A 27,758-nucleotide genomic window follows, 5' to 3' on the forward strand; every position below is an offset into this window, starting at 1 on the left:
TGTTTTTTCCTAGTCCTGTATACTTCCCTCAGTTCCCCAAGTGTAGACTCCTTTGGTGCCCTATGTGTTTAGAAAGGCACAGCTCTTGCCCTCTCAGGGAAGTGGGTTCTCATTAACAACTTTACCTGAGGTGTCTGGAAAGAATCTTTGGAAAGAATTTTTGGAATGCCCCAGTTATAGGGCCCTGGAAACAAACAAACTATCACCTGAATTCCTATTACTTCATTCAGAATTTTGTTTTAAAATAAATGAATTCATCAAGACAAGACACTAGCCATTGCTGTGAGTGGAGAGATCAAGGGGAGGGATTGGCTTTGGTTGTGCAGGACTTTAAAGGAATCGAAAATGTGCTAGATCTTCAGCGGAGCGGTATGTTATAATGATTTAGGACTTCTATATGTATATTGCTTCATGTTATTTTTCATGTGTCAGCTTTATCATAGTTAAAATGAATGCATTCAGCCATGCGGAATGAAATGTTTCAAAGTCATTTTGTAAAAATTAGGTATATGCATTTTTTTAAATATACTATTAGCTTACTGTCTGTATACTGTAGTGGTGCTAAGAAACATTGGGTTGCTGCTTTAATAGTTTTGAAACAACTGATTATGCATTATGAAAAAAATTACAGTTTCACAAGTCAAAAAATCTATTTAAAATATATGATGAATTACATATTTTATATATGGATATATGATGGAGATAAAGGCTTGATATGTTAGGTAACAGATTATTTTGTGTTTTTGTCTTGATGTCAAACTAGTAAGAAAAATTAAAAAAAAAAAAAAAAAGGTGTACCAGGTATGGTGGCACACGCTTAGAATCCCAGTGGCTCTGGAGACTGAGGCAGGAGGATCACAAGTTCAAAGCCAGCTTCAGCAATGGCAAGGTCCTAAGCAACTCAGTGAGACCCTGTCTCTAAATAAAATTCAAAAATAGGGCTGGGGCTGGGGTTATAGCTCGGCGGTAGAGTGCTTGCCTCAAACAGGTGAGGCACTGTTTTCAATCCCCAGCACCACATAAAAATAAATAAAATAAATAAAGATATTAAAAAAATAGGGCTGGGGATGTGGCTCAAGGGTCAGATGCCCGAATTCTATCCCCGGTCCGGTTACCCACTCCCTCAAAAAAGGATAAGGAGATGCATTTCTTTTCAGGGTGGAGACTTTCATATCGAAGATTCACTCATCGTGTTTAAGGCAGCTGCTAAACAGACTTGAAACAGAGTAGAGATTAGATTGAGGCTGTCTAATGACCTGGGGACTGTGCCTTTCTTGTTCAGTGACACCCCAGAAGGTAGCTGTCCTAAAGCCAAATTCCCTGGGAGATGACTTCAGAGAGGGCTTTTCTGATAGCTCCTTCCACATCATGTCTTCTAACCCGCAGAAAAAACACCCACAGGTAACCTTGGCTGAGTGCCAGCCGTGTTTTGGAAACTATACTGAACAGTTGCTTTATAATCTGCTGGATACTTTGGAAGGAAGACTGTTAGGATGGCCACTTTTCAGATGAACACAGGGGGTTAGAGAGTCTGAGTGAAATCAGCCTTGGTAACCCAGCTGGGATTTGAATCTAAGTCTGAAAGACTCTGGATCCTACTCCTGGAAGGCACGTGTCTGGGTCCCACTCCAGATCTACCCCATTCTTTCCAAAGACAGTAGCAATGAAAGTGAAATATGAATTCCTCTGTAAGGAATCAAACCAATTCATTCTCTCTCTCTCTTTCTCTCTCTCTCTCTCTCTCTCTCTCTCTCTCTCTCTCTCTCTCTCTCTCTCTTAATATTTAGGGAGAAAAATCCTTGGATGAGTTTGAACTGCCAAAATGAAATTGGGAAGGACAGAGAAAGCTGACATAATAACTTAGTTCCATAATTAAGCTTTGTTTAAAGAAATCATGCCAAGATGACATATATCAAGCAAAAGATATTTTAAATTGATGAAAAATAGGGTTCTAGTTGCAAAATCACCATATTTTTCTCTTCTCATGTCAGATGGCAAAGTTCAAGCCCCAGTTTTTAACTGTTCTTATTCTCCCCCGCCCAACACACTTATTTTCATGTTTTGTTTGTCTGTTTGTTTGTTTGTTTTTTATTTTACTCATCACAATCTGGTCTAATTTCCTTTTATTTAGACATATTATCCATAAGCTATTTTGAAATGTAAACATGTTCTATGTGCAATAATACACTGTAGTATAAACTCCTCCCCAAAGTATGCTCCAGATGAACACATGGGGTTAGAGAGTCTGAGTGAAATTTCTAAACAGTAGCCATCAGCATTTTGTGTGGACAGCAGAATCAGGGTGCCTTCTCTTAAGCAGGGGGCTACACTGTTCAAGCAGACCCTGCCTCAATTTAGCTGGGTGGCCTTGAAGGGGTCAACGTCTTTGGACCTAAGCTTCTCAGATTCATTAGATCAAGGATTCTTGGCCCTGATTCATGGGCTCTGGGAGGTCCACGGTGCCAGTGAACTTACTGCTGTATTTTATGGGTGCCTATGTGCATTTTTCTTGGAGAAGGGGCCATACCTTTCACCAGAGCTTCCAGGTAAGGAAGGTGTGGTCCGAACGTGCAAAAGGAACATACCACTGCAGGAGATGATGCAAGATCAGTGACAGCCTGAAGTTTTTAGGAGTGTTGATGTGACTGAGTCCCTGTCCTTATGGCGAATAGAGCCTTACTCAGAAAACCCCAGGGAAAGTCAAAAGTGGTCCTGCCAACAGCCTTCTTTGGCTTGAGGAAGAAAACCTGATCTCCTCTGTTTCTATTTTTCTGTGAAATGGGAATAACACGGGAAATTTTATTTTTATTTTTATTTTTTTTAGGGCAAAGAAAACAATGACTGTCTACACATGTAAGCAATTTACCTGAATAAGCATAACAAACAGTTCAACTGGCTCAAGGCTCTTCATTCAGTCGGTTGCCACACAACTGCTGTGAATGATTCCTCCTTGTCTTAGGAAGTTATTTTACCATTATAAAGACGATGGACCCTCAGCCAAGACAATCAGTTGAGACATAAAAAATTCCATTGCTTGATTGCTATAGTGGAAAGGTTCTGAGACTTGGGGCAGGGAAGCAGAACTGGGTCGCACTCTCGGCTATATGAAATTGGAATGTTTTTTGAATTTCCAGACCCATGGATTCCTTAGCTGTAAAATGGGTATAATGACATCCAGGTCATAGGCTTGTTTTCACAATTAAATGAGATAATGTATATAGAGTACATCACCTAGAACCTGGCATGCCATTTATTTTAAAGAAAATGTCAGGGTTTCTTCTTTCAAATATTAAATGAAACATTTGGCAGATGTCCTTTTTTCCCACTTGAGAACAATTTTTACTAAATCAATTGATTTTTTAAAGTGAAATTCTGAGTGGTGTTTTAGATATTATATTTGAAATAAATATATGTAATATTAATTAATTTATATTTATGTTTAATATATTTACTATCTGAGATATTATATTTAAAATAAAGGATATCTCAATAATGAATTTGAAAATTAACATGTCTACAGTGTGTGATTATGAAATTTGCATGTAATGGTTATACTTGTGCAATAAGCTTAGAGGTAGCCAGCCAGAAGATTTAATTTTTTCCCAACTTCAACAGAAACGTCTTAGCAAGTGTCAAGAGCACTATAGGAAAGAAGCTTCACAGTAAGGGTACAGTAAATTGTAATGGCTGAGCCAGCAAAGACATCAAATTCAAATTCAAATAACATTTTATTTTCTATGGAAGGCCTACTAAAACATCAATGTGATTTTAATAATAATAATGCCTAACATTTATTGAGTATATACTATATGTTGGTCACTGTGTAGATCTCTCTATATGGATCAATAGCTTCATCTTAACAATGTCTGTGTGAGACAGATATAATTATCCCTGTATTTGTAGGTAAATAAATAGAAACAAGAGAGGTTTAAATAATTTGTCAAAGTAACACAAATGATAGTTGTAAATGATAGTTGTCACAGCCAGGATTTGAATGCAGACTTCACCACTCTCACACCTGACTACTATGTCATTCTGCTCCTCCCCCTGTGGCAGAAGATTGGTAACTTATAAAAGTCACATGTAGAAACAGTTCAGAAAAGCTTACCACTGTTTTAAGTATCCTGACTCATAGATAGGCTGCATTTTTTTCAACTGAGAATGAAGTTATGGGTTAGCATGGAAGTTCTTAAGAACCAAGATTTTCAGTTGTTTTAATATAAAACAACTATAAGTTTAGGCCTAGTCAGGGCATAAATGCCACTTTGGGTAGATCCTGAGCTTCTGATGTTTTGCAGAGGAATTATTAGGCTACTGGAAATTGATATAGGCAGGTCAAATTGGAAGAGGTAATAAACAGTTAATTTAGAGTGAAAAAAAACTGGAAAAGGAGGATACACAAGACTTTATGTGTTTCCTTCTTATGTGGCTAGACACAAAGATTACTTTGGTGGGAATTAGCTACCTCACCTTATGCATGTCCCTACATTTAAGTTGTACCAAACCTACCCAATATCGGATATGAAAACTTGGCAGACATCATTTAAAGTCTCTTTCAAGCCAATTATTGGAGAAATTAAAAGTTAATCTTCTTTTAATTCAAAATAAAGAAAATTAGATAAGGAATGCCAAGCCTCCCCTGGAGGGATCAATTTTCTGAAGACACTAAAAGGAAGTTTTGAGCAAATCCAGCTACTTTAAAGATTTAGACAGTTTCAAAGCAATATTTTACTTAACTCTCTAATGGAAAATCATGTTCTGATTATAAAATAACAAAAAAAAAGTTGAAAATATTTTTATTTGAAAATTTCAGGGTCATGTTTTAAGCATTTTGAACAAGTGCTTTTGTGTGTGCCTGGGTGTAGTCTAATCATCGATTGCCATGTGCTACTGAATCTCATGCAAGAGTTTCCAGGACACAGTTCTGGAAGGGGATTTCATGGACCCAGTGGATTTTTAAAAATCGCTTGTTTCTCCAGTGCAGTAAAAATATTTACTTTTAAATGTCTAATCATCAGGATATTTCAGAAGCCCATAAAAATGTATGAATGATGACAATAGCAGGAGTGTTCTCATTCCCTTTATTGATGCTCATGGGCCTCTGAATCTGATAACACAACAATAGGGGCCTTTCTTCTGATCAGAAAGAGGAGCAGGCGTTGGGCGTGGAAGGGATGTAATGAGTTCAGGCCTTGAAAAGTGAGAGAGCTCTGCTCCTGGTGAAAGCCAAGCCATCAGGCCAAGTATGTCCACTGCAGATTTCCTCATGGATAAAAACATCACTGCAGGGTTCTCGGAAGAGACACCAAAGCTCAAAATCCTTTTGGCCAAATTCAAAAGAACAGCTCCACTTGAATTGGCACTACCTCTTCTGGCAGAGAGGACACAATCCTTCCTCAGGCCCTGTTACCTGTCACACCCACTGACACTCTCTTTATTCAATAGCAAATTCTGGCTTTTCATTGTGCGCAGAGTTCTTCTGAGAAAAATACAGAATTGCTTTCATGTTTTTAAATTTTCTTTTCTCTTTTTGAATTGCAGAAAATTAAATTAGGTAATAATAATTCTTAGTGATGCTTACTGGTAGGGAATGTTCATTCAATGATTAGGGCTTTGTTAATACTTTCTTGAATTATCAGTTATTCCCACACAAACCCAATTAAGTCGATACTTTTGTTTTGCCCATTTCACACAGGAGGAAATAGAAGTTTTGAAAAACTGAATAATGTGAATAGTTAGAAGGCTAATAATGGCAGACCTGCAATTTGAACCACAGCTGCCTAAGGCTACAGCCCATGCCCCTAACTACGATATATGCCTCTGACCATTACACTTCCTGGTGGTCCTTCCTTTATATAGAATACATGTATTCCATTCTGACATATGTATTGCTGGTGCCATTGCTGGTCCATATGTACTAGATGCATATAAAAGGCCTAGCACTTTTTTGTACTTGTTGAATGGAAAGAGAGCTAGATGACCCCTTGGAAAATGTCTTCCCTTTCCTTCCCACTATATATATGTATTCTCTTATGACACAAACACATGTGCATGCATAGATGGTTCAGGAGTATATATAGGAAGAGAGAGAGAGAGAGACCAAAGAACCGAGTGTTGGTGAAGATGCACAGAGACCTCAGGAAATTACATAAGGGTGCAGTGAGGAATACGGAGATGAAGGCAGAGAGCGAGGGGGATTGAGAGAAAAGAGAAACAGAAAGGAAAGAAGAATAAATCTATGTAAGGCTTTATTCTTATAAGAGAGATGGAGAACAAATGTAGCAAAACTAAAATTTTATTTATTCATTCATTCTAACAGGTAATTGATGGAAAAATAGTTTCTTATGAGATGTGTACAAATAATGACTTTTGCTAGGAACAATGCATTACGGATTTTCACTGATTACCTGCACATTTCCTTCTGTGTCTTGAAGTTTTTTTATTCCCCTTTGGGTTAAGATGACTCTAGGAGGTGAGCTTTGTGATTATAGACATCTGGCCTCTACTAGAGACCATGGGTCTCCATAGTTCAGTGTAGGATCTTGCACTTTGTAGATATTCAATATATATATATATATATATATATATATATATATATATATATATATATATAAAATAACTGAATGAATTACCTTCTTTTTACCAAACCTAATGACCTCTTCTCAAAAACCTACAGTGTGAAAGCCAAAGAACAAGGATATCGTGACCAGCATAAAAGTTGAGCAGGCTGGGGGACAAGACTAAGAGGGGAAGCATATTTTCAGTGACCTAGGTTTGCAGTCTAGGTTGTTGGAAAGCTAGATCATTCAAGATGGACTGGGCTCAAACCTAAGAATGAGATCTGTGCAAGGCAGAGCTTGGGGCAGCCATGGTGCAGTAAGTGAATTCCAGCCCCAGGCACATGAAAGCCCCCATGTGCTAAGTATACATGTGCAATTAGTTGTTTTTTAAAAATGATATTTAAAAATTCTATTTCTGAAGAACAAAATGTCTAAAAATCTGGCCTATTTTAATTTATGGTTATGACAACCAGTGAGAGAACAACTTTAAATTATTTATCACTGCAAACTGAATGGCAACAAATTAAAACAACAAGGTATTTTATTAGAAAAGCCTCTGTGGGCAAGGAAGGTCAATGGACTTTTTCTTCTCTGTGGGGTCCCCTTCCCCCACAGGAATGCAGAGGTGCAGCACGCAAAGGTAGAAGTCATCTTTAATGTGTGGGCCACTATCAGGGTACACATTATATTAAGTGATAAAAATATAGTTTCTTGATCATTACCTGGCTTTCTCTAGATTGAAAAGCAAGCTCTTTCCATTTCTGTCATTCTCTTCGTCTATTCTCAGTGCCTTGAACACAGAACTCAGAGCTTGGAGCAGAATAGATGCTCAATAAAAATGTGTTGAGGATGAATGCATGGACCTGAGTCTTGGAACCACTTATTTTGGCTAATATACTCCACTGTCATTCCAGATCTGGGACAAATGCTTTCTTTTGGGTCCCTATATCCAAAGAAAAGTTAGGCTTTTGGTACTAGGTATACTTCACAGAGTCACAGAAATATCATTATTTTCTTGGGGGGCAGGTATGGAAAACCGTCATGGTTTATTCGTCTTAAAATAAAGTAATATAAGATCATCACAAAAACTTAGACAATCCTAAAAGCAAAAGAAAATTTAAACTGACCATCACTTCCCTTGAGGAAACACTCACTTGTGTGACAGGAGGAAGCCAAGGTCTAGACCTAAAGGAAGGAGGACTTGCCCAGGGTCCCACTGGCTCTTTGTCTTCAAATCAGAACCATGATTTTAGATGACCCTGGCTTTCTGGTTCTGGCCATCTGTTTCCTGTACACACCCTGCACTTTCCCATTAAAGTTGGCTGGACCACAAGGCCTGACCTGTGCTGCTCCTGTGAATGATCAGGTTTTATAAAAGCCTGCAGGGGAACATGGACTTACTAGAATAACAGAACTGAAGGTCCACCTTGAAACATGGAAAGGTAAACTTAGTACAAATATAAGGAAGTCCTTTACCTCTCTCTCTTATAAAGAAATAAAGAGGAGGGAGAGAGAGAGAGAGAGAAGAAAACAAATGGAACGTGATACACCAAAATAAGTAATGCAGACAGAAATGTAAGCAAAAAAGGTTAGGATAAACTTGTGTGAATTTATTTGAGGTTATTAAGGGTACCACACTAAGCTTTCTATAAGAATGACATCAAGAGAAGACAAATCCTTACACACACACACACACACACACACAATTTAAAAAACAAAATGAAAAACATAAAACCCGAGGAAACCAATTGAGTAGCTATGTGGTCAGTTCTTCAGCAAAGTCCTGAGTCTGAAAAAATGTGGTTTATTCATTCTAATCACAGCCTGGCTCTAACCACAGCAAGTTGGTTCTGTCACTCCTCTCACAATGATTCACTCACCCCCTATTGATGTAGAAAGCAAAGAAGCTGAAGAAACCAACCTGATGATCTAACACGGTGCCTCACCGCCATGTCCCCCTTCCTGAGTCCATCAGCCTCGACTCTGTCAGGCCCCTGCGCTCTGGCCTGACCCGTGGTTTCCTAGCATGTCCTGAGATCCATGAAGGCAAAAACTATGTCTTTCCATGTATCAGAATTATTTCCCACATCCCTCGAACAGACCCTGAAACCTGATTGGTGGTTAATAAGTATGGGTTGGGTCAGGATATTCTGCAGACTGTCAGGAGAACCTGAGGCCCAAACAGCACAGCCCAGACACTGCCTATGGGCCTTGAGGTCCACTCCCCACGGGGCCTCATCCCCTGCCTGCTTCTCCCCCATTTCCTGATCTTCTGTCTCTGTTGACGGTTTCTATTATGTCTTTAGGATATATCACTCTTTGCATACTTGCTTTCTTGGGATATCACTTCAGCTTTGACACCACCACCATTACTACCATCTTCTGAAGTTTGCCCAGATTTATTTTTCCAATAAGAATTCCTCTTCCTTTCTGAATGAAGATTGGCATTCCCTATCTCCAAGTGCCTGGGAGGATATCTCCATTTGGATAAAGCTTACCTGAAATTAAACACTATTCCCAAGACCATCCAGAATGGAATCCTTCCCTGCTTCCCCAGAGAGGACAGTGAGAAACCTTCCTGTCAGCTCCTCGGGCTGACAGCTTCTGGAATTGTCTTTGAGTTTTCTCCGCTCATAAAAGAGTTGTTAATTGTCCCTCTCATTTGTGACCTCTCTCCATTTCCATAGTCACTTGTCCAGATTCAGGCCCCCATGACCTTAAGTTTACTATGAACTCTACGGGCGCAGGGATCTCCATATTCTAGTCTACTGTAGACGATTTTTCCCAACACACTTTAACCCATATAACTTCCTTGTTGGGTCTCTTTCTATTCCATTAACATGAAACACTGAGGATGTACTAGACCAACCCCTGTTCCTCCAGCACCTGACAGGTTTATGGTACCAGGATTCTTATTTCCCCTCTGAGCTTTTGTGGTGTCAATTCCTCTCCTAGACAGCCTTCTTTTCACTCCTCATCACCATCAACATTTCCTCCCACACTTCCTTGCTATTTCCAAAAAGCTTTTTCTGACTAGCTGTGTCCCAGGATAATGACTACCTTTCCTTCTCTTGGCAGTAATATTTATTTCCAGCTCTATCATGATGTTGTTTTTTACTTGTTTAACTAGTAATAATGGCTAGTAATAATAATAACAAAAGCTATCATTCGTGGCACTATTTGCCAGGTAGTGGGCAAAGTCACTTAGGAAGTTCAATAATCTTCCTGACAACCATACAAGCTACATAAACATCATGCCTATTTGATAAATAAAGGCAACCATGGCTTAAAGAGAAGTCATTTGCTCATGGTAACCGGGTTAAGTAGCAGAGCTAGGGTTTGGTCCTATAGCGCACAGGTACCATCCATGGGGCCATGTGTATGTGCACAGACATTCCATGAATGGCAACCCACCCTGGCCAAGTCAATCCAAGGCAGACATTTTATCTTCTTTTTCATTCTTTCTATAAATCAAGCCCTCAATACTTTTTGCTACAGGTATAAGTTCAATTTCCTACTGCAGGATCGTGAAGGGATCTTCTCGCCACCATCTTTTCATCTGTGCACTGGGGACAATTGGGAAGCAAAACTGGTTTGAATTTAAAAGCAGTGTTTTAACAGTTTTCTTCCTGTGATCACAAATGAGAGGGACAATTAACAACTCTTTATTGAGAGGAGAAAACTCCTGAACTATCAAAAGAACATCTGATTTTTAGCCATGTTAAATGCCACTGTCTTTTGCTGTGAGGCCTAAAATGTTAAAATAGACATCTATGCCTGGAATGTCATGGGCCAATTCTTTATCCCCCCAACCTGCCATTCAGGTCACCAGTACAGCACTAACTGCTTCCAACCACACCCACAATCTCCATGGTAATACAGTTCACTGGCTGTCAACCTTTACTACACAGAGACCTGACTTGGATGCTTTTCTAATAAGAAAAAAGAATTATCACAAGATTCACCTGGGGCTTTCTGTCTCTACTGTTTTGGAAGAAAGACCCCATTTCCTAAATGTTTCCAATACTCAATATTTGGCATTTTTTCCTATCATCTCAGTATCATCAGTACTTTTAAAATCACTATTCACATATAGTCGGTCATTCAAGGTTCTCCCATGAAAAGCACCGATTAAACACAACTATTTGATTCTTCTCCAAGATTTTTCTTTTCTTTTTTTTTTTTAATGCAAAATTTAGTCTTAACAGTTAGGGAAAATGTCTCTCAGCTACTTCTGCAAACAGTTTGGCATGCAATATGGCCACGTTTGTCCCTTCAGAGGGAACAGTCTCTGAGGTCTGAAACCAACAGTGTGAATCATGAAGTGCAAGGCTGTGTCCACTTGGATCTCTACCTTTCTGCTTCCAGCCGCATCTCCTCCCTCTTTTGCCTCCTGAGTTCTCTGCGACGTTCAAAATCATCCATGGTGTGGGTTCAGTCTTAGGGAGACCAGATGGTGTCTGGATCTAAAAGGAAGGAGGCAGAGTCAGTATCATGGACGAGTTCGACTAGTACCTCCCGGGCATGGCTTTAACCCTCCCTCCAGTTTTTCATTTTTTTCTTTCCTCCTAAGAAAAATACCATAGAAGACTGATGATGGATAGCTAGTGATCAATTTCTGACTCCCCAGCTGAGTTAAAGCCACTCTAATTTCTGAAACTATTAGAAACAAATAAGTAAGATCCCAGGATCACATTAAAAATGATAATAATAACAGACCTGAGGAGACAGAGAGGCTTTAAAGACTTGACATAATGGTAGAATAACCTGAGAGCTACTGAATGATTTTTGTTCTTGGTAATTGGCTGAATCCCAGACAAAAGTTGTGGAAAAGTGAACAAAGAAAGAGAAAAACAGAGAAGAGTGTGTGCACGTGTGTGCACGTGCACATAAAAGTGTGTTTGGGGGGTGTAAGTGGCAAGAAAAGAAATAAGGAATTAAATAAGGGAGAAATAGAATGGTACGGCATAGATCTAGGCATCATTTGCATATTCTCAAAGTATTAGCATCAGGATTTGAATAATGACTGCAGCAATAATTTTGCTGAAAATAAACATCACAAAGCAGTGTTTTTAAAAGTAGTTAAATTGTGACCAAGCTGGTTTTAGAGCTCAAAAATCCCGGCTCTTTCTACAGATGGAATCCAACCATTTTACCCTTTCCTACCTCCTCCGTGATGATTTTAAGTCCAGAAAGATGTTCTTTTTCCAAAGCTCTTCAAATAAGGAGCCCGCTTCCCCTGTGTTTCTGTGCCATGGAGTCAAGCCTTCCAGAATTCCCCTGCAGCCCCCAAACCCAAAATGACTACGGGAAAGGGGAAGCGGGCTCTTTTTGTCCTTGCTTTGTTTACAGAGCTGTCAGTGGTTAGTTAAACTCAGCCTGGAATCTGGCATTTAAAGCCTGCTTGGAGATCGTTTCCTGTGTGGAGCGGGAGGTCTCCACTTCCTCTGGAATCCTAGGCTCTCTGCTGCACTCCGATCACAAAAAAATATTTTCCAGCCCCTTCTGTGCACACAAGATGAGCCATTTGCCCTGTGTAAGAAAATCAGGCGCTGTGAAAGCCCCAAGCCATCACCTGATGGCATCCTTCAAAGCAAAACTTAGGTTTTGAAGCCAAGTTGCAGAAACTTTCTTAAATAAAGTGTCAAATTCTTTTCTCTTCAAGATGTATTTTTTTCCTCTCTTAAAAAATCCCCACAAGAACAGAAACAAAATCTCAGCCAAAAAAAAAAACCCAACTCTCAAACAACAACAACAACAACATACAATGTTTGATTACCCCCCACATAGACACTTTTCTTATCCTCAAGGGTATTATTTAAGTTGCATCAGAAATCTTTAGGAATTCAAATTATTGGGGGTTTTAAAGTTGGAAATCTGTTTTTCTGTTTCACTCTGACCAAGAGGACTTCCTAAGACTGGCTGGTGATGAAGAAGACAACCAGTTTTTTTTTTTTTTTTTTTATCAACCATAAATGCATTTCTCTACACTTTGGGGTCTGATCTCCCCATAATTATTAGAATGAAAAAAAAAACCGACTTGAAGTCCTCTACAAGGTTGTCTGAGAGTCTTTCTCTCCTGGCGTGAGCTCCTGTTCCAACCACAGTGCTGATGTGTGAGGCAGCTGTGTGGATGGTGAGGACCCAATTTTGGGTACAAATGCTGGCTGGGTCCAGTGAGGGAGTGGGTTGTCTCTTTTCTTCTTCAATATAGTCTTTTGTTACCCTCAAAATAGCCTCTTGAATAATGATAACGACAGCAAACAGAAATGGGAGAAAAGTCTGTTGACAGCAAACTATTTTACTTTTCTTGAATTTTCCAGGTAGCTTGGAGAGTATCTGCCTCCTGCAGGGCTCCACCTGTACCTCTTTTGGAGGTGCTAAGAAACAGGCCATCCCAGGAGGCCCCGATGCACTTGATTTGCAGAGGTGGGTGATATCCTGCAGAACTCAAAGGCAAGTGCAACCGACCAGCATCTCGTGGACACTTTGGTGGACCATCCTTGCTGGATCTCTACCTCTGTGAGTTCCTTTTCTTGTACCCATTCTCTCCTCCTACTCCTCACCTTTTAGTGAATCCTTGGGCACTTTTTGTTCTTTTCCAACCATAGAAAAGCTCCCTAGGGTTGGAATGCAGCTCAGAGTGAGGTGGGGGCACTGAGAAGGGAGAGAAAAAGAGAGAAGGAGCTGGTGTTGCCTGCAGTGCTTCAGACCAGAGCCTTTCTGGCTTATGCTGCATGGATATGGGGTGGCTGCAAGTGAGGGAGAAGACAGAGCAAAAACACATCTGTGCACCGTGTGGTGTGACTCTCGGCTGGTGTGTGTGTGTGCGTGTGCAGTATGAGGGACAGAAGGTGGATGTGTATGAAGATTGATCTTGGTGGGTCTCCAGGGATGGGGCTGGAGGTCTCCCTTCAGCCACACACTCTACCTCCCAGAGCTCCTCTGAAGGTCTCTTGCACTATCCCTGTGTACAAGGAGCCAGGTCTAGGTAGAACTCTGATTTTTAAAAATTTTCTCTTCTCTTTTGGAAGCAGCAGCTTCCTTGTCCCCAGCTGGTAATCCCTCATTTCCTCCCCTGCCCCCAGTCAGTGTTGAATTCTTTCCAGCCACATTGGTTAGGAAACAAAAACTCTCAAGCAGTGAAGTGAAGAAATGTCAACCCAGAGAGACTCTGAAAACCACGAAGCTCTCGGGCGTACCAAACAGACAGGCAGCAGGAAAGAAAAAGGCAGGCCCCAGGAGGAGGTATCCACCGATGTATGCGACAGGGGACTTCTTGAAAAATTTTACAAAAATCAGAATTTGTGTGTGGGGACAGTTGTAGTTATGTTATTGAAAGACCTCTGATGTGACTCTTTTTATAAAGTGAAAACAGAAAAAAAAAAAAAAGCCCTTTACAAAGGCAGATAAACCATTGCCCATTGCCCACCAATGTTATCTGTGTGTCCAGTGTGGTTTCTCATGTATTGGATTTTCTTTAAACAGGACACTCTTATGGTAATTAAGTGATAGGTCACTGTTACAGGTTTCAAATCACTTAGCACACTGTCCTGCCTTTTGGAAAAAGCTTGTGGTCTAGGTGAATGGCAAGATGTGACAAGAAGTGTGTCCCTGCATATTTGGCCAGCCCTGAAGGCCTCCTGAATCTTTGCCTCTTCTCTTTCCTTCTCTACTTTTTTTCAAGAGTAGAATATTGCTGGGTGTGGTGGTGCACGCCTGTAATCCCAGCAGCTAGGGAGGCTGAGGCAGGAGGATCACAGGTTTGAAGCCAGCCTCAGCAACTTAGTGAGAACCTGTCTCAAATAATAGTAATAATAACAATAACAATAATAATAATAATAATAATAGTGTTGGAGATGTGGCTCAGTGGTTAAGCATCCCTGGGTTCAATCCCTGGTACCAAAAAAAAAAAAAAAAAGGAATTTTTAGTAGTATTTCTTATGCTTTTTGTTTATGTTTTGTTTGCTTTTCTTTCTCTGATACTTCTTTTTCTTCTCCAACTTCCTCCCTGTGTTGAGAATTAAAGTGTACTTATCTATTTATCTAACTTTAAAATATTTAATTTAATTTCAGATAAGTGTCTTTAAACCAAGAAATACTCTATGATGTTTTATATTCACAGAATTGTTTACTCCTTTATGGGATTGTGACCCCCTGTAGATATATGTGGGTCTTGGGTGGTCCTTGGGGTTTGGGGGTATTGCCAATATTGGCCTTAGAACATCAAGAGTAAAATTTGTATCAGGGACACTGAGTAAGTTAACACGGCCTCCAAAAGTAACTAACACTCACTGAGTGTCTACTATCTGAGTATGTACTATGGGATGGACCATTTTTTAAATCTTTTAAATTTTTGATTGACAGACTTCATTTCCTAGAGCAGTGAAAAACTAAATAGGAAGTACAGAGCTCTCATTTACTCCCTGTGCCCTACCCTGGCCCTCACTTTCTCCTGCGGATTGAACAGTGCCCTCTTCCAAAATAAATTATGTTGAAGTCCTAATCCCCTGCACCCCAGAATGTGACCTTATTTCCAAATAAGGTCAGATGTAGTCAAGATGGATTATTAGGATGGACCCTGATCCAACATAATGAGTGTCCTTTTAAAAAGGGGAAAATTGGCACAAAGAAAGACACGCACAGATGGGGAGCTGTTATCATCCACATTTTACAGAATTTCAAAATGGACTGATTCACATTTTCCCCCTGGAAATCGTTCTCTGCTTCAGGGAACATTTAAGAGTGGCCCAGAGAAGCTCTGAGAAGACTTTTTCATTAGCACTCTCCACTTTAATTCTTATATCTTAGGAGTTTAGGTCAGAATGATCTTGAAAATCACCCCTGCCTTCAGTTTCAAACGCATTCAAATCATAGAATTCCCAAGTCACAAGAGATCTCAGTTAAATGAGCCTTTCCAATATTGATGGAGCCTCCCTATAGTCTGTGTAAGAGTCACAGATGGGGATGGTCATATATTCGACAGCATCAGGTATACATTTCTTTGATATCTCAGAAGCTTCTTCTCTTGCCTTCCACCTTCCTTGTCACATACCTTGCTCCTCTCCTCAACATAACGTCATCCTCAACGTGGTTATTTCTGATACAAAGGACTCTAGTCTTCCAATGCCCCTGGCCACCATGAGATGCACCTTACGAAGTAGCTGTCCTTTTGCATTCACTGTCAATTCCATGCACCAACTACTTCAATGAAGTCTCACAGAAACATTTATACAGATGACATTCCATAAACATTTGTGGAGCACGACCATGTACCAGGTACAGGGGCAACAGAACACAACAATGAATAAGACAGAAAAGGTCTTTGAACTTGTATTTCTTTAAACTTCTGCCAGCCTTCTAAAGTTTGGATGTGGTTTGTCCCCCTGGTGTTCTTGTGCCAGAAGCTTGGTCCTCGTGTGGCAATGTTAAGAAGTAGAGGGACTTTTAAGAGGTAGAACTTAGGAGAAGGTCATAATGTCATTGGGAGCTCTGCCTATGAAAAAGGATCAAGATATTGCTCATGAGACCATGGTTAGTTATCTCAACAGGGTCAATATAAAAGAGCAATACTGGCCCCTTTCTGCTCTCTGGCTTCCTGTCTTGCCACGTGATCTCTCTCAACCACATGTACTCCTGACATTGTGATGCCATCCGCCATGAGGTCTTCACTGGAATGGCTGAGCGGAAGTTGACACCATGCTGGGCCTCCAGAACTGTGAGTTAAGTAAGCCTCTTTTTTTTTTATAAAAATACCCAGCCTCAGGTATTTTGTTATAGCAGCAGAAAATGGACTAATCCACAAGCCCATCTTCAATCTTGGATTGCACCCATCCTCTACTTTCTGGTTTGTGTTCTTGGAATTCCAAGCTTTGTGTCAGAAAGTCAGGGAACCTGTTTGTTTTATCAATCCTAAATATTTATGTTAGTTTCAGTTGGGTCATTACTACAACTCACTGATGCTTCATTTAACTACCTTTCCTTTTGAGCTGATAGTACCATGACATCCTAAATTAAAAAAAAAAAAAAAATTTGATTGCCCTTCAAATATATCTTATGCTTTCCTATAGCATTTTAGTCACTCTATTCCACCCATCTGGAATGACTCTCCTCACCTCCTCACTACCCATATTCTATCTAGTCATTGATTACTTCCAGCTGATTGGCTCACAGTGGCCCCAGCAAACTTCCAGCTGCCAGCTGATTGGCTCCTCTGTGGTGATGCTCATTGGGCTGTTTCCCCGCCCTTTCAGACCAAGGAGCTGCTCATTGGGGGACTCCTTTGGCTCTGCCCACATGACCCAGCCAATCGGCCTCAAGAGCGGGAGGAGTGGGGTTTGAGAGGCTCCCTGGAAGCCGGTGGTGGCAGTTGGGCTCTGAGGGAATTCCTGAAGGGCTGTGTGGTGCAGCGTGTGTGTTCTAAAAATAAAGTTCGTTTCTGCTTGACAAGTGGCTCGTGAATTGTGCCCAGCCAGACTGCGGCATTTGGTGGCCCACACGGGGAAACAGCCCAATGAGCATCACCGCAGAGGAGCCAATCAGCTGGCAGCTGGAAGTTTGCTGGGGCGGCTTCGGCTGTGGCTCTCAACAAGTCACTCTATTCCACCCATCTAGAATGACTCTCCTCACCTCCTCACTACCCATATTCTATCTAGTCATTAATTTCTAGCTCAAATTTAACCTCCTTCAGATGCTTTGCCTGAGCATCTTCACTTGAAAATGACATCTTCCTCCTTGAAGCTCCATAGTTCATTTTGATAAACAATAACCCCCTCCTTGCCACAGCTCACCAATTATCTTATTTATATAGCATGTAAATATTTTCAATAGTATTTTACTTTTCATATACTTTTGTCTGAAGGCTATTTATGAATATATATATAATCTTTTAAAAAAGAAACCCTTTGCAATTAGGATGTAAAAGGCACTTAGGAATTCTACCTGATTTGAGCCTCTAGAGTTTACATTTTGAATTTGGGAAATGTAACTTAAGCTGATTCATCTTTGTATTTTACTGACTGATCAGTATTTACAAAATAAATCAAAGACCCTGGTACTAGACTAATATGAATCTCTGAAGTTATATAAACCCACATTTGCAGTAGTTACACAGTAAATCTGGCAGCATTTGCTTTTGGACTGTAGAAAATGAACTTTCCTCCTTTTTTAAAAAAAAATCAATTTATCAACCCATTTTGCCCTTTTCCAAACTGAATGGTTCATTTGGGACTCAAAAACCAAATAAACAAATGGATTGTAATGTACAGTTTGGACTTAACTTAAGCTCAACCTTCACCATCTTGTTCCAAAAGTCTGTGCTACTTAAGAAAATACAGACACTCACCAAGGCACATTTATCAAGACCAGCAACAAGAAATAATAAGAACAATCTGAGGAGTTTTGCCTTCTCTAGTTGTTTCTTCTTTCCAGCCAGTGGAATCCAAAACACAAAGTCTTACTAGGAGCGGTTTAGCAGGTATGACCTATTTTGTTCCCATTCCTCACATCTCAGTCTCTTAAAATTACTTTTCTCAATTTGCATTTCTCCATTTGTGAGACCAGAAACCTGAGAGATGTACCATTCCTAAAGCTGATAATCTTTGTGCCCTCTCTTCCACTTGTGAACAGTGCCCAAATTGGGAGATTTAGATTTATGGAATGACAGTTCTTATATCTATTGACTTCAACATTCAGAAAGACATCTGCAGGGATTTTAGATTACATCTTTGAAGTGTTACCACAAATAGCATCAACTTCATTTGGAGTACTTCATATTTTTCAAAACACTGTGGTTATTATGATTTGATCCTCCCAAGTAGGAAAAGGAGATTCCTCCCCACTTAAAGTAAGGACACTGAGACCCACAGAACTTTGGCATTAGCTCCTGCACCACACAGCAGGTCAGGGGGAAAGGGGGACAGATATTTGGACTAATCTCTAAACCAGCTTGGAAGTTGCTTAGAAGAGTGAAGATAAGTGAAAATTTGGAACACAATTCCTCCTGCCCCCTGTCAAGGGTCAAGTTACTTTTCCCTGACAAACTCAAGAATTAGGTGAAAAGACATGGATTCCTACCAAATCAGAATAGAAATATGGCCACCAATGTTCTCATGGCCCCCAGAAAAGAGTGAATCACAGAAGTGTGAGCCATAAGGCAAGACAGAAATTCTCTACCACTGTGTCCATGTGAGGATACAAGACTCAGCCTTGAAAAAAGAAAGGAAAGAAGGAAGGAAGGAAGGAAGGAAGGAAGGAAGGAAGGAAGGAAGAAAGAAAGAAAGAAAGAAAGAAAGAAAGAAAGAAAGAAAATATAAATGTGTTTCCTAAATGTTATGTCTGAATGACAGAAGCATATACATAATTCATAAGTAAAGTGAGGGTTGGTTCCAATAGAATTACTCACCAATAGGTAGGATTCTGAGAGAGTGTGGACCCCTCTCACTAGACAAAGTCAGGGAGGAGTGAAATGGCCATCTGTTCAGAATTACAGTGAAAAGACATTTTTAAAATTCAAGGCTGTGCTATCCAATTTGGTAGCCATCAACCACATGAGGTAATTAAAATTAATTAAAATTCAACAAAATTAAGCTTTAGTTCCTCATCTTCACTAGTCCCATTTCAAGTATTTGGTAGCCACTGTGTTTAATGGTGGCCATGTAAATGCAGAGAATGTTTCCATCATGGTAGGAAGTTGGACAATCCTGCTCTAAGTCCTTCCATGTTCTAATGTTAAATCGTTACTCCAAGTGAAGTAAGGTGATGTTCTTCAGAGATGTGAAGAACACGTTTTAGAAGACCTTCATGGAGAAGCTAAGATAATGTATTAATGTGAGGAATGTAGAACAGGTCCACATCTCTAAGCACTTCTTTGGATTCCCTTACTAGCATCCTTTCTGTTCTCCTGCAGAGGATATTTTGGATTGGGCAATGTCTCTGTGACACTTGCTACTGAGAAAGTGAAATGCTGGGAAAATGTAAAAGAAGTTGGACATTGTCTGAAGAAAAACCACACTTCAGATTGAGTGACAAGGCCCACATTTGGAAATGAAGATCAGAGACTATGGGTTTTCATCGATTATAAACAAGGCACAGAGATCACAAAATTTTATATAATTTTACTTGCTGGACTTACTCATCTATAAAATATTAGCAACTCAGGTGCCTGCTTTTTTTATTTATTGGTCATTTCCACAAACATTACCGATTTGGTGACCGAGAAGCAGACCCCAGAAATTCAGCCAGTTTTCTTGTTTCCACAAGCTGAGAGGGTATAGCTGGAGGAATACAAATGCATTTCTTTGGCTGGAAACCACTCCAAGGTGGGTGCGAGAGGTATTTTGTTCATGGCCATGTTGTTGTGCAGGAAGGAATGCTATTATTAATCAGGAACTAGTTCTTCCCTGGTGAATGATTCAACTTCTATTCCTCATGGTCATCAGATCAATCTCTTGTATTTTGAAAGTATGAAGCAGGTTACAGGCTTATCTCCTAGGAGTTTATGATCTAAAATCAAAAGATTCAAAAACCCAAACAAGGTATGTGATCCATGGTCTTATGGACATAGGAGTCACATAATTTAAACACATAAATGTACAGATAAATTAAATAATAAATCAAACAGGGCCCAGGATGCTTTCTTCTTGTTCTCATGAGAGTTTTTTAAATAGTGGTTTCCCCGATTTGTTGGTTCAGGGATGTCTGGACTTTTCTTTGTGTAAGGAATGGCAGCAGAGGGGGGGAAGTCTGCTTAAGATCAGCATAAGGCTCGAGGATCTTTGAAGCACACCCTGACTTGAGTTTCTACTGATACCCCTATTAAATTATAGTTGGCACACTTAGCCTATAGCTTGTATTTTAATTAAATAAGTATGTGTCTTGTCTGTCCCCTTTAAAGGATTTTAACCTCCATGAGGTGATCACTCACTTTTGTTAACCCTCAAAGTTCTTAGCCAAGTATTTTCCTTATACTCAGTATGCAGTTTGTTCAGTTGGAATGGGCTCTGGGGCACTTCTTACTTACTGGACTTCATTGGTAAACAGACAAACTTGGCTAAGAAATTATCCTCATCTCCAGTTGAGCTCTTAGCAACCTGACGGATGGTGGCGATTGAGAAATGGACTTCTATTTTATTTTTGATTTGTACGTGGTTGCTTCCTTTTAGGGAAAAGATCTTTGTCTTAGGAAAGACATTCTGATTTCAGGAAGGGGGAGCTTCCTTTGTGATGGAGGAATAGGTTGGTTCTGAGACGTTCAGAGAAGGAGAAAGAAGACATGATAAATAGGAAAAGATGAGATTCAGAGTTGAGCTGAAATATTTCAAATTCCCATGGTCTTTGGAGATTTCTTGCCACTCCTCCATCATGATTAGAAAACACTGACATTCAGGGAGATATAAATGCTTCCATCAGTACCTCCATTCCCCAAAAAAGTGTTGCCTGATTTCACTTTCTAACCATGCCCAGTGATTAAAAACAGAAGGCCCCGTTCTGAATGTTAGCTTGGGAACCTGCCCCTCCCAGGACAGATGCCACTATACATTGGCCACAGGACTTATCTTTTCTCACCATCTCTCTTAGGAGCCCCAGTCAGGTCTGGGAAGACTGTGAGTTTGCCATGGGCATTACCCCCCCCCCCAAAAAATGGAGCCCTTTGGCACCACTTAAGCTTTAAAATACATGGAAGCGGCTCATTGTGTCTGGCCATTTCCTTGCTGAAGTTCTATAGATGTGAGGTCCATTTGGAAGGCAGTAGTTCAGGATGGTGAGATCTGGATTTGAACCAAGAGAGTTGGTGAAGAAAAAAATAAAAGCAGGGTCTTTGTGACAACTGGCTTGAAATGACAACCTGGTTTGTTTCGGAGAATAAGAAAGCTGATTCTAGATTTCCTCATACTCTTTTTTTTGAAAACCTGTAGTTTGCAAAATGTAGGATCAGACCACAGCTTCAGAAGCAATGGCAGCAACTTTTACTTCGGACAAAAATCCACAAAGAAAACAGAAAAATAGTTGTAATTAAGGACCTTAACTCGACAGTTACCTAGCTTGTCAAATTAAAACATGTGGTGACCACCTGTCAAGGATCTTGAAAAAAAAAAAAAGGCCCTTTTTTGTTTTTCTACCTGACCTAAAATCTTTTTTGGAGCACACTTGTGTTTTCCAAATTTTCACACTTAAACAAAAGCTATCCACACTAAGTATAAAGATGACTAAGCAATTTTGAATTAAGTAATCAAAGCGATCCCTGCCAATTTTAGAATAATTAAGTTTCTGCAGCCTGATATAAACAGTTCCAAGAACTACATGTGGCCTACCAAAAGTATATATTACAAGTAGTCAACCCTGAGGCCAGCTGGCAGACAGATCAACCTATTAAAGTAGAATTGTTCAGAATTTTGGAGTATTATTTTTCTTTTCTCCCAATATTTTTTTTTGCATCCAACTTTGTTTCTTTGGGAATGTTTTCAAACATACAAAGCAAAAAAACTATTGTGGAATCATACCTCTTGTAAATGAATGAGCATGTCTCTTGGGATCCTTTGGAACTCACAAATCATTCCCTTTTCAACCCTGTCTACACAGGCAGCCAAAGCAAAACAAAGTAAAATTAACCCATTTCATTCCCACTCAAGCTGAAGAGTTCATATTCTGCTTGGCCATCAGGAAGGTGCACAGTGACAAGTGGAAAAGTGAAAGTGGACTTTGGACTGTTTGCCCACCGGGTATCAAGGCATCTTATTTACTGTCTTTGCCAGCTAGGTGGGTGGGCAGGAATTTCTTGCTAATTAGGCTAAAGTTATAAGTTCAATCCCACTGGAATGAATTAACTCTTTGTGAGATTAAAAAAAAATCCTAAATGACTACCATGTCTAAATACTGGTCAGCTGCTCTATTGGAAGATGTTGTCTGACAACTTTAAATTGGGAAAATAGAGATGGTTAGACCTTCAGCAGGCATTTGTGATACAGGGAGTATTTGGCCAAAGGAATGTGAATATCATTATACAAAAAGCCCCCACACAACTGCATTATAAGCTCCATTGTCTTCTTCACTGTGTTTAAATCCAGATATAATCAAGAGTGGTTGAGGCAAGGATCGTTACAATGAAATCTTCAGTGTGGTTTCTTCAGTGTTAAAGTAAGATAGGAATGCCAACAGCTTTTTTTTTTTTTCAAACAAACATAATATTAATACACATACAGACATGCACTCATAAAGAAAACATAAATTTGTAAGACTAGAGTTTGAATTAATTTATCAAATATAACTTGATACCTATGGTGTCCTGGACACTCACTCTTCTACGTGGAGATAAATCTCCTTTCTACTCTCTCTCCTAAAGAAGCAGATAGGAGGCAAGTCACTAGTCAGGTTTGAAGGATGATGAACACTTCTTATCCCCTTCTCTCCCACTGCAGGTCCTATGTACGTAATATAAAAATAATGATCCATTAAATGCCATCTTCCAGAATTTATGCAGATACAGGGAATCCATTGAAGAAGTAAATTGAATAGGAGGTAGGAAAGAGGGCATCGTTCTAGATCCACCCAGTTCAGTGGCCTTCTAACAATAAAAGCAAGTTTCTTACCCACCATCAAGAAGAAATTTGCTGATTTCAATGAAGCTGGTCCACTGTGTTTTCAAACTTTGGTTCATGATTCCAAGAAATGAGCAGTTCATAATAAATTTATCCCAGTGGCAGAACCTCTCACGACCAGCTTTTCCACTTTGAATACCACAAGCAGACCTTTTATTTGTTGACACACAGCCCCTGGACATTCATGAAAACAAGATGTTCTCTTGCTGCTTTTTCAGTTAAACAGATTTAAGTCAGGGTCTCAGCTGAATTTCAAAACCAGATGTTACATAGCGAGAAGACTGAACTGACCCCAGCAATGAGAGACTATTTCACTTCAACTTGGATATTCTTGTCAGCAGGAAGAGTGACCAAGCATGACTTAAACTGGAAGCAGGAGCAACTTGAGGTTTACTGCTGTCTCTGTTCAGTGACTGTCTCCTAGATCTGGGAAGCTGCTAGTCGTCTAGGACTCCTGGTTTGGGGAATAAGAATCAGGGTTTGTGCCTTGGAGGTATAAGGACTTTGGCTTTGGAGGGGGCTCTGGGAAAAGATAATCTTCCTCCCACACATCACCATCCTGCTTTTCTGTAGACTCCAGAAGCTTCCACTGTATCTATCACCTGATTCCTCTTATCCCACTCTCATATACACACAACCAGACATGTCAAACTCCTGAGTCTTGCAATGATTTAGCCTTCATTTCTGCCTCTGGGCCTTTGCATCTGCTTCCTCTCTCCTAGAACAGGAAGTGCCCTCCAATCTTTTTGCAAATCTGATATATTTTTCTAGAATCTCTTTCAAGTCTTATCTTTATCCCAGAACCATTTTCTTTCAGAGTCTACTGGTGGTTGACAATGTCCTTTTTGGTGCTTCATACTACATGGCTTTGTTATTCAAATGTTAACTTCTCTTTCTCTTGACTGACTCTGAAGCTGCTCATCTTAGGGCTTCTATCACCTGATATCCCCCAGTAGTTCTGAGTATTTTGCCATGCATTTACAGATGCATGAAAGTATTAATAGAGCTGAATTTATTGAAAAGCTTAAGAAGCCTGGCCTGAGACTCCAACTTCCAAATGTTGCCACAGCTATGGTCACTTGTGCTAGTTGTCCATGATCCTGTTTTGCCCATCTGGGAACTTCCTGGACCCTTGTGGTCATTGGAGGCCAAGTGACCAGTTCTGACTGATGACCAAGGACACAAGTATTATGTTTCTTCTGGATAGACTTGCTGATGTGAGACCTTCAGAGATCTTTTCCCTGTCCTTCACGGTTGGCAATATTTCAAAAGTAGCTGTCAGCAGGTGTCCCTGAGTATGGATGGCAGAGATGTGAACCACAGACCCCTACCTCTTCAGTGGTGGTGACAAAGTTTTTAAGTTGCTGAGATAACCTAGCTTGTGATACGGTTTTGTCAACTCCAACACTAGATAATGGACTTCTAAACAAGTACCTACTCCACTTACCTATTTTCTATTTCCCTTCTGTGACTTCTAGTATAGAAATAGGGATAGCTGGGTTACTTGGTGTTGAGCATCAGGGAGTAGAAAGGGCTGTAGAAAGGGCTGATATTTCACTTTCTCATTGGTCCCATTTGATCACTCTCATGAGCCATCAAATGAGAGTGTTTGCATATTATACGATCACTCATTTATTACAGACATGACAAACTCAAATGCTTTTAAGGAATAAGAAAAGCCAATACTTTGGGAGTGGTGGTCTTTGGCAAAACAGAGAATACCACCACTAGGAACAAATTCAGATTTTTCCAAAGCTATGCTGTGCAAGGGAAGCACATTTGCAGAGCAACATGGGCATGCAGTGGTTGCTTTGTAACATTGATGGATACAGTCTTTCACTGATAAATGATCACACACCAGCCTAGGCACTGTAAGAAGTCACAAGGGTGAACTCACAGGTGATTCCATACTAGTTTATAATCTAGGTAGAGAGATTCACTATTGGGTCAGCAGTTATGTAATGCTAAGGATCAAGCACAGTTCTGAGAACTTTATACATATCAATTTAAATTCTTATAATGATCCTCACTGTTCTCATTTTACAGGTAAAAATATTAAGGCAATATCAAGGTAATCCGGTCTCTGTGATTTTAATTACAACACTATGCTAATTCTCATAAGACCTGTAAGTGGATCATACAAGGTAGACAGTGACAAGAACCTTAACGATGAAGTGATCCTGTGTCGGCTGGGAAGGTTTTTCTACCAATGGTCTTCCCAGGAAGCTGCTTCACATCAGGGCTTGGCTTGCCTGACATGGTGGTAAGCACATTCTAGATCTTTATTAACGAGGTAAAAATGAACCTCCTGTTTATGTGCATTTGTGCTTTGGCATACCGATTTATTATTTCATTTAAGTGGGGCTCACTTTAGAAAACAAGCTGAATTCTACCAAAAAAAAAATTTTAAATGAATCACCATCCTTCCCACTTGGACCATTTCTTTGTTTTCCCTACTTAATTAACTTTAGACATGAAACTAAATCATCTAAGTTTATCTGTGTCAGTTTCAGGGTAGATGCAGGTTTTGTGGGACCAGAAGATTATTTGAGAGGTCTTCTTTAAGAAAGATAATACAGGGGCTGGAGTTGTAGCTCAGCGGTAGAGCGCTTGCCTCCTACGTGTGAGGCACAGTGTTCAGTTCCCAGCACCACATAAAAATAAGCAAATAAAAAATAAAGGTCCATCAACAACTAAAAATAAAGTAAAATAAAATAAAATAAAAAAGAAAGAGAATACAAAATTAAATGTAAAAAGTTAGGACTGGGGTTATGGCAGGGTCCTGCCCCTGGGTCCACATGGTGGACTGATGTCCCACTGGATTTGTGGTTAATCACTATCTGGTCTCTCACCTTTGTTTCTTAGGAGCATTTTATAATAATGTCCCAGTAGCTTTACTTTGATTTTCATTTTAATTACTTTGAAACTATAATTATATTCCTCTTTTTTAAAAAATGTTACTTGAAAACCAGAATTTACCAAGTAAATAATGTAGGGGGCAATTAGGCATCTTCTTTGAAGTGATTTGCAGAAAAGTAGAATTACAGATATGGTTAATCCATTGCAATATTGTTTTCTGCCTATAAACCATATAATTAAGTATGATAGGTAAATGAGAGGGCAGAGATAATTTAAAATATTATGACCTTTTGCCAAGACAAGGCCAATGAAAAATAAAGAATACCAATCATCACAATTTACAACAATGCACATATTATTAGATTTACCAAAGTTTCTCCTGCATCTTTTTTTTTAAAGAAACATTTCTCTTATAGGAAAATGTAAAAGAATTGCAATTGGAGCTCAGATCTAAAATAGCACCCGGGATGGAGTAGTTCCAATTCAGTATGTATACATATACCTGTTGAATGAAAGAATCAGTAAGTGACTGAATATATGCTTGACGAAGGCGCTGCTAATGATGGTCACAAGCCTCCCTTATCAACCTCAACTTACAATTGCATCTTTAGTTTATAAACTATTAGTCATTAATCTGGGGGAAGCAGTTAGACAGGTCTCCAGAGTGTCATTATAACAAATGACTTCCTATAGATGCTTTTCCATTTACACTGGGATTACATTCCAATAAACCAATTCCAATAAATTGAAAGTGCATTTACTACATCTAACCTCCAAAACATCCTAGCCTAGCAGCACAGTATACTGTAGTGTGTCAGTTGTTTTCATCCATGATGTTGGGACCAACTAAAAGCTGTGGTACCCAGCACTGCCAGAGCATACTGGACCACATATTGCTAGCCTGGAAAAAGATCCAAAAGCAAAAGTTGAAGTATGTCTTCTGCCAGATGCATATGGCTTTTGCACCATTGTAAAGTTGGAAAAATCCTAAATGGACTCATAGTAATCCAGGGACCATGTGCATTTATATATTTTGTAAATCTGCAATAAAATCAAACCCCAAATCATGGTCTCATACACGTAGGGGAGGAATTCTTGGAAGAACTGGAAAGACTGATCTTAGGAGAGCTCCCTCCTTGAGCCCCACATGTGTCTGCACTCACTCCCCCACTGCATTCTCTGGTTTTGATAAACACACTTTCCCCCCAACTCAGGATGCCCCATTCCACAATATATCATTTTTAGTTATTAAATAACAGGACTCAATATTAATGTTGGCCTTCTCCATTCCTCTTTAAGAAAGTGTTTTTAGCCAAAGATATTAAACCACTCTTTTTCCCTGTCAGTGAAACAGCCAGTATTCTGAAATCACAGCTCATTTGTACCACATTGGCGTGAATATTCAGACTCCATTTGTCTCTAGCTCTTAAAGGCTGGTGGTGTGAGAGTGAATGATGGACATTTTGTTTTGAATTCACAAAAGGGAGGGGGGCGGAAAACCCTCAAGTAATAAGTTTAACCTAAAATATCTGTTTCAGGGAATGTAGCATTGCCTTTTCCTCTAGGAAAAGTCAATTTAGAAAAAAAAATCTAGGCTAATTTGGCATTGTCAGACCTGGGAGAGAGAATAGTAGGAAGGAAAATGTCTCTGTTTTTTTCCCCCCTGGATTGAGTGTTGTTCTACTTAAATCCTACTGGAACATTGTTGTACTGAGTCATGCAAGAGGTTCACAATCTAATTTTG

At 39.7% G+C, this 27,758-nt stretch overlaps 1 protein-coding gene across 5 annotated transcripts in view; it reads right to left on the reverse strand.

Annotated features, from left to right (window-relative positions):
- Positions 1-27,758, reverse strand: part of Cald1 (caldesmon 1) — a 175,789-nt gene that overhangs the window by 82,361 nt on the left and 65,670 nt on the right. For all 5 annotated transcript variants that reach the window (XM_026379906.2, XM_026379902.2, XM_026379905.2 and 2 more), the window contains exon 3: positions 10,915-11,026. In XM_026379906.2, coding sequence (XP_026235691.2) covers positions 10,915-10,985 — 71 coding nt within the window. In that variant the 5' untranslated portion in view covers positions 10,986-11,026. The remainder of the gene's footprint in view (positions 1-10,914; positions 11,027-27,758) is intronic.

This window comes from Urocitellus parryii, chromosome 3 (assembly GCF_045843805.1).
Source record: "Urocitellus parryii isolate mUroPar1 chromosome 3, mUroPar1.hap1, whole genome shotgun sequence".
NCBI lineage: Eukaryota > Metazoa > Chordata > Mammalia > Rodentia > Sciuridae > Urocitellus > Urocitellus parryii.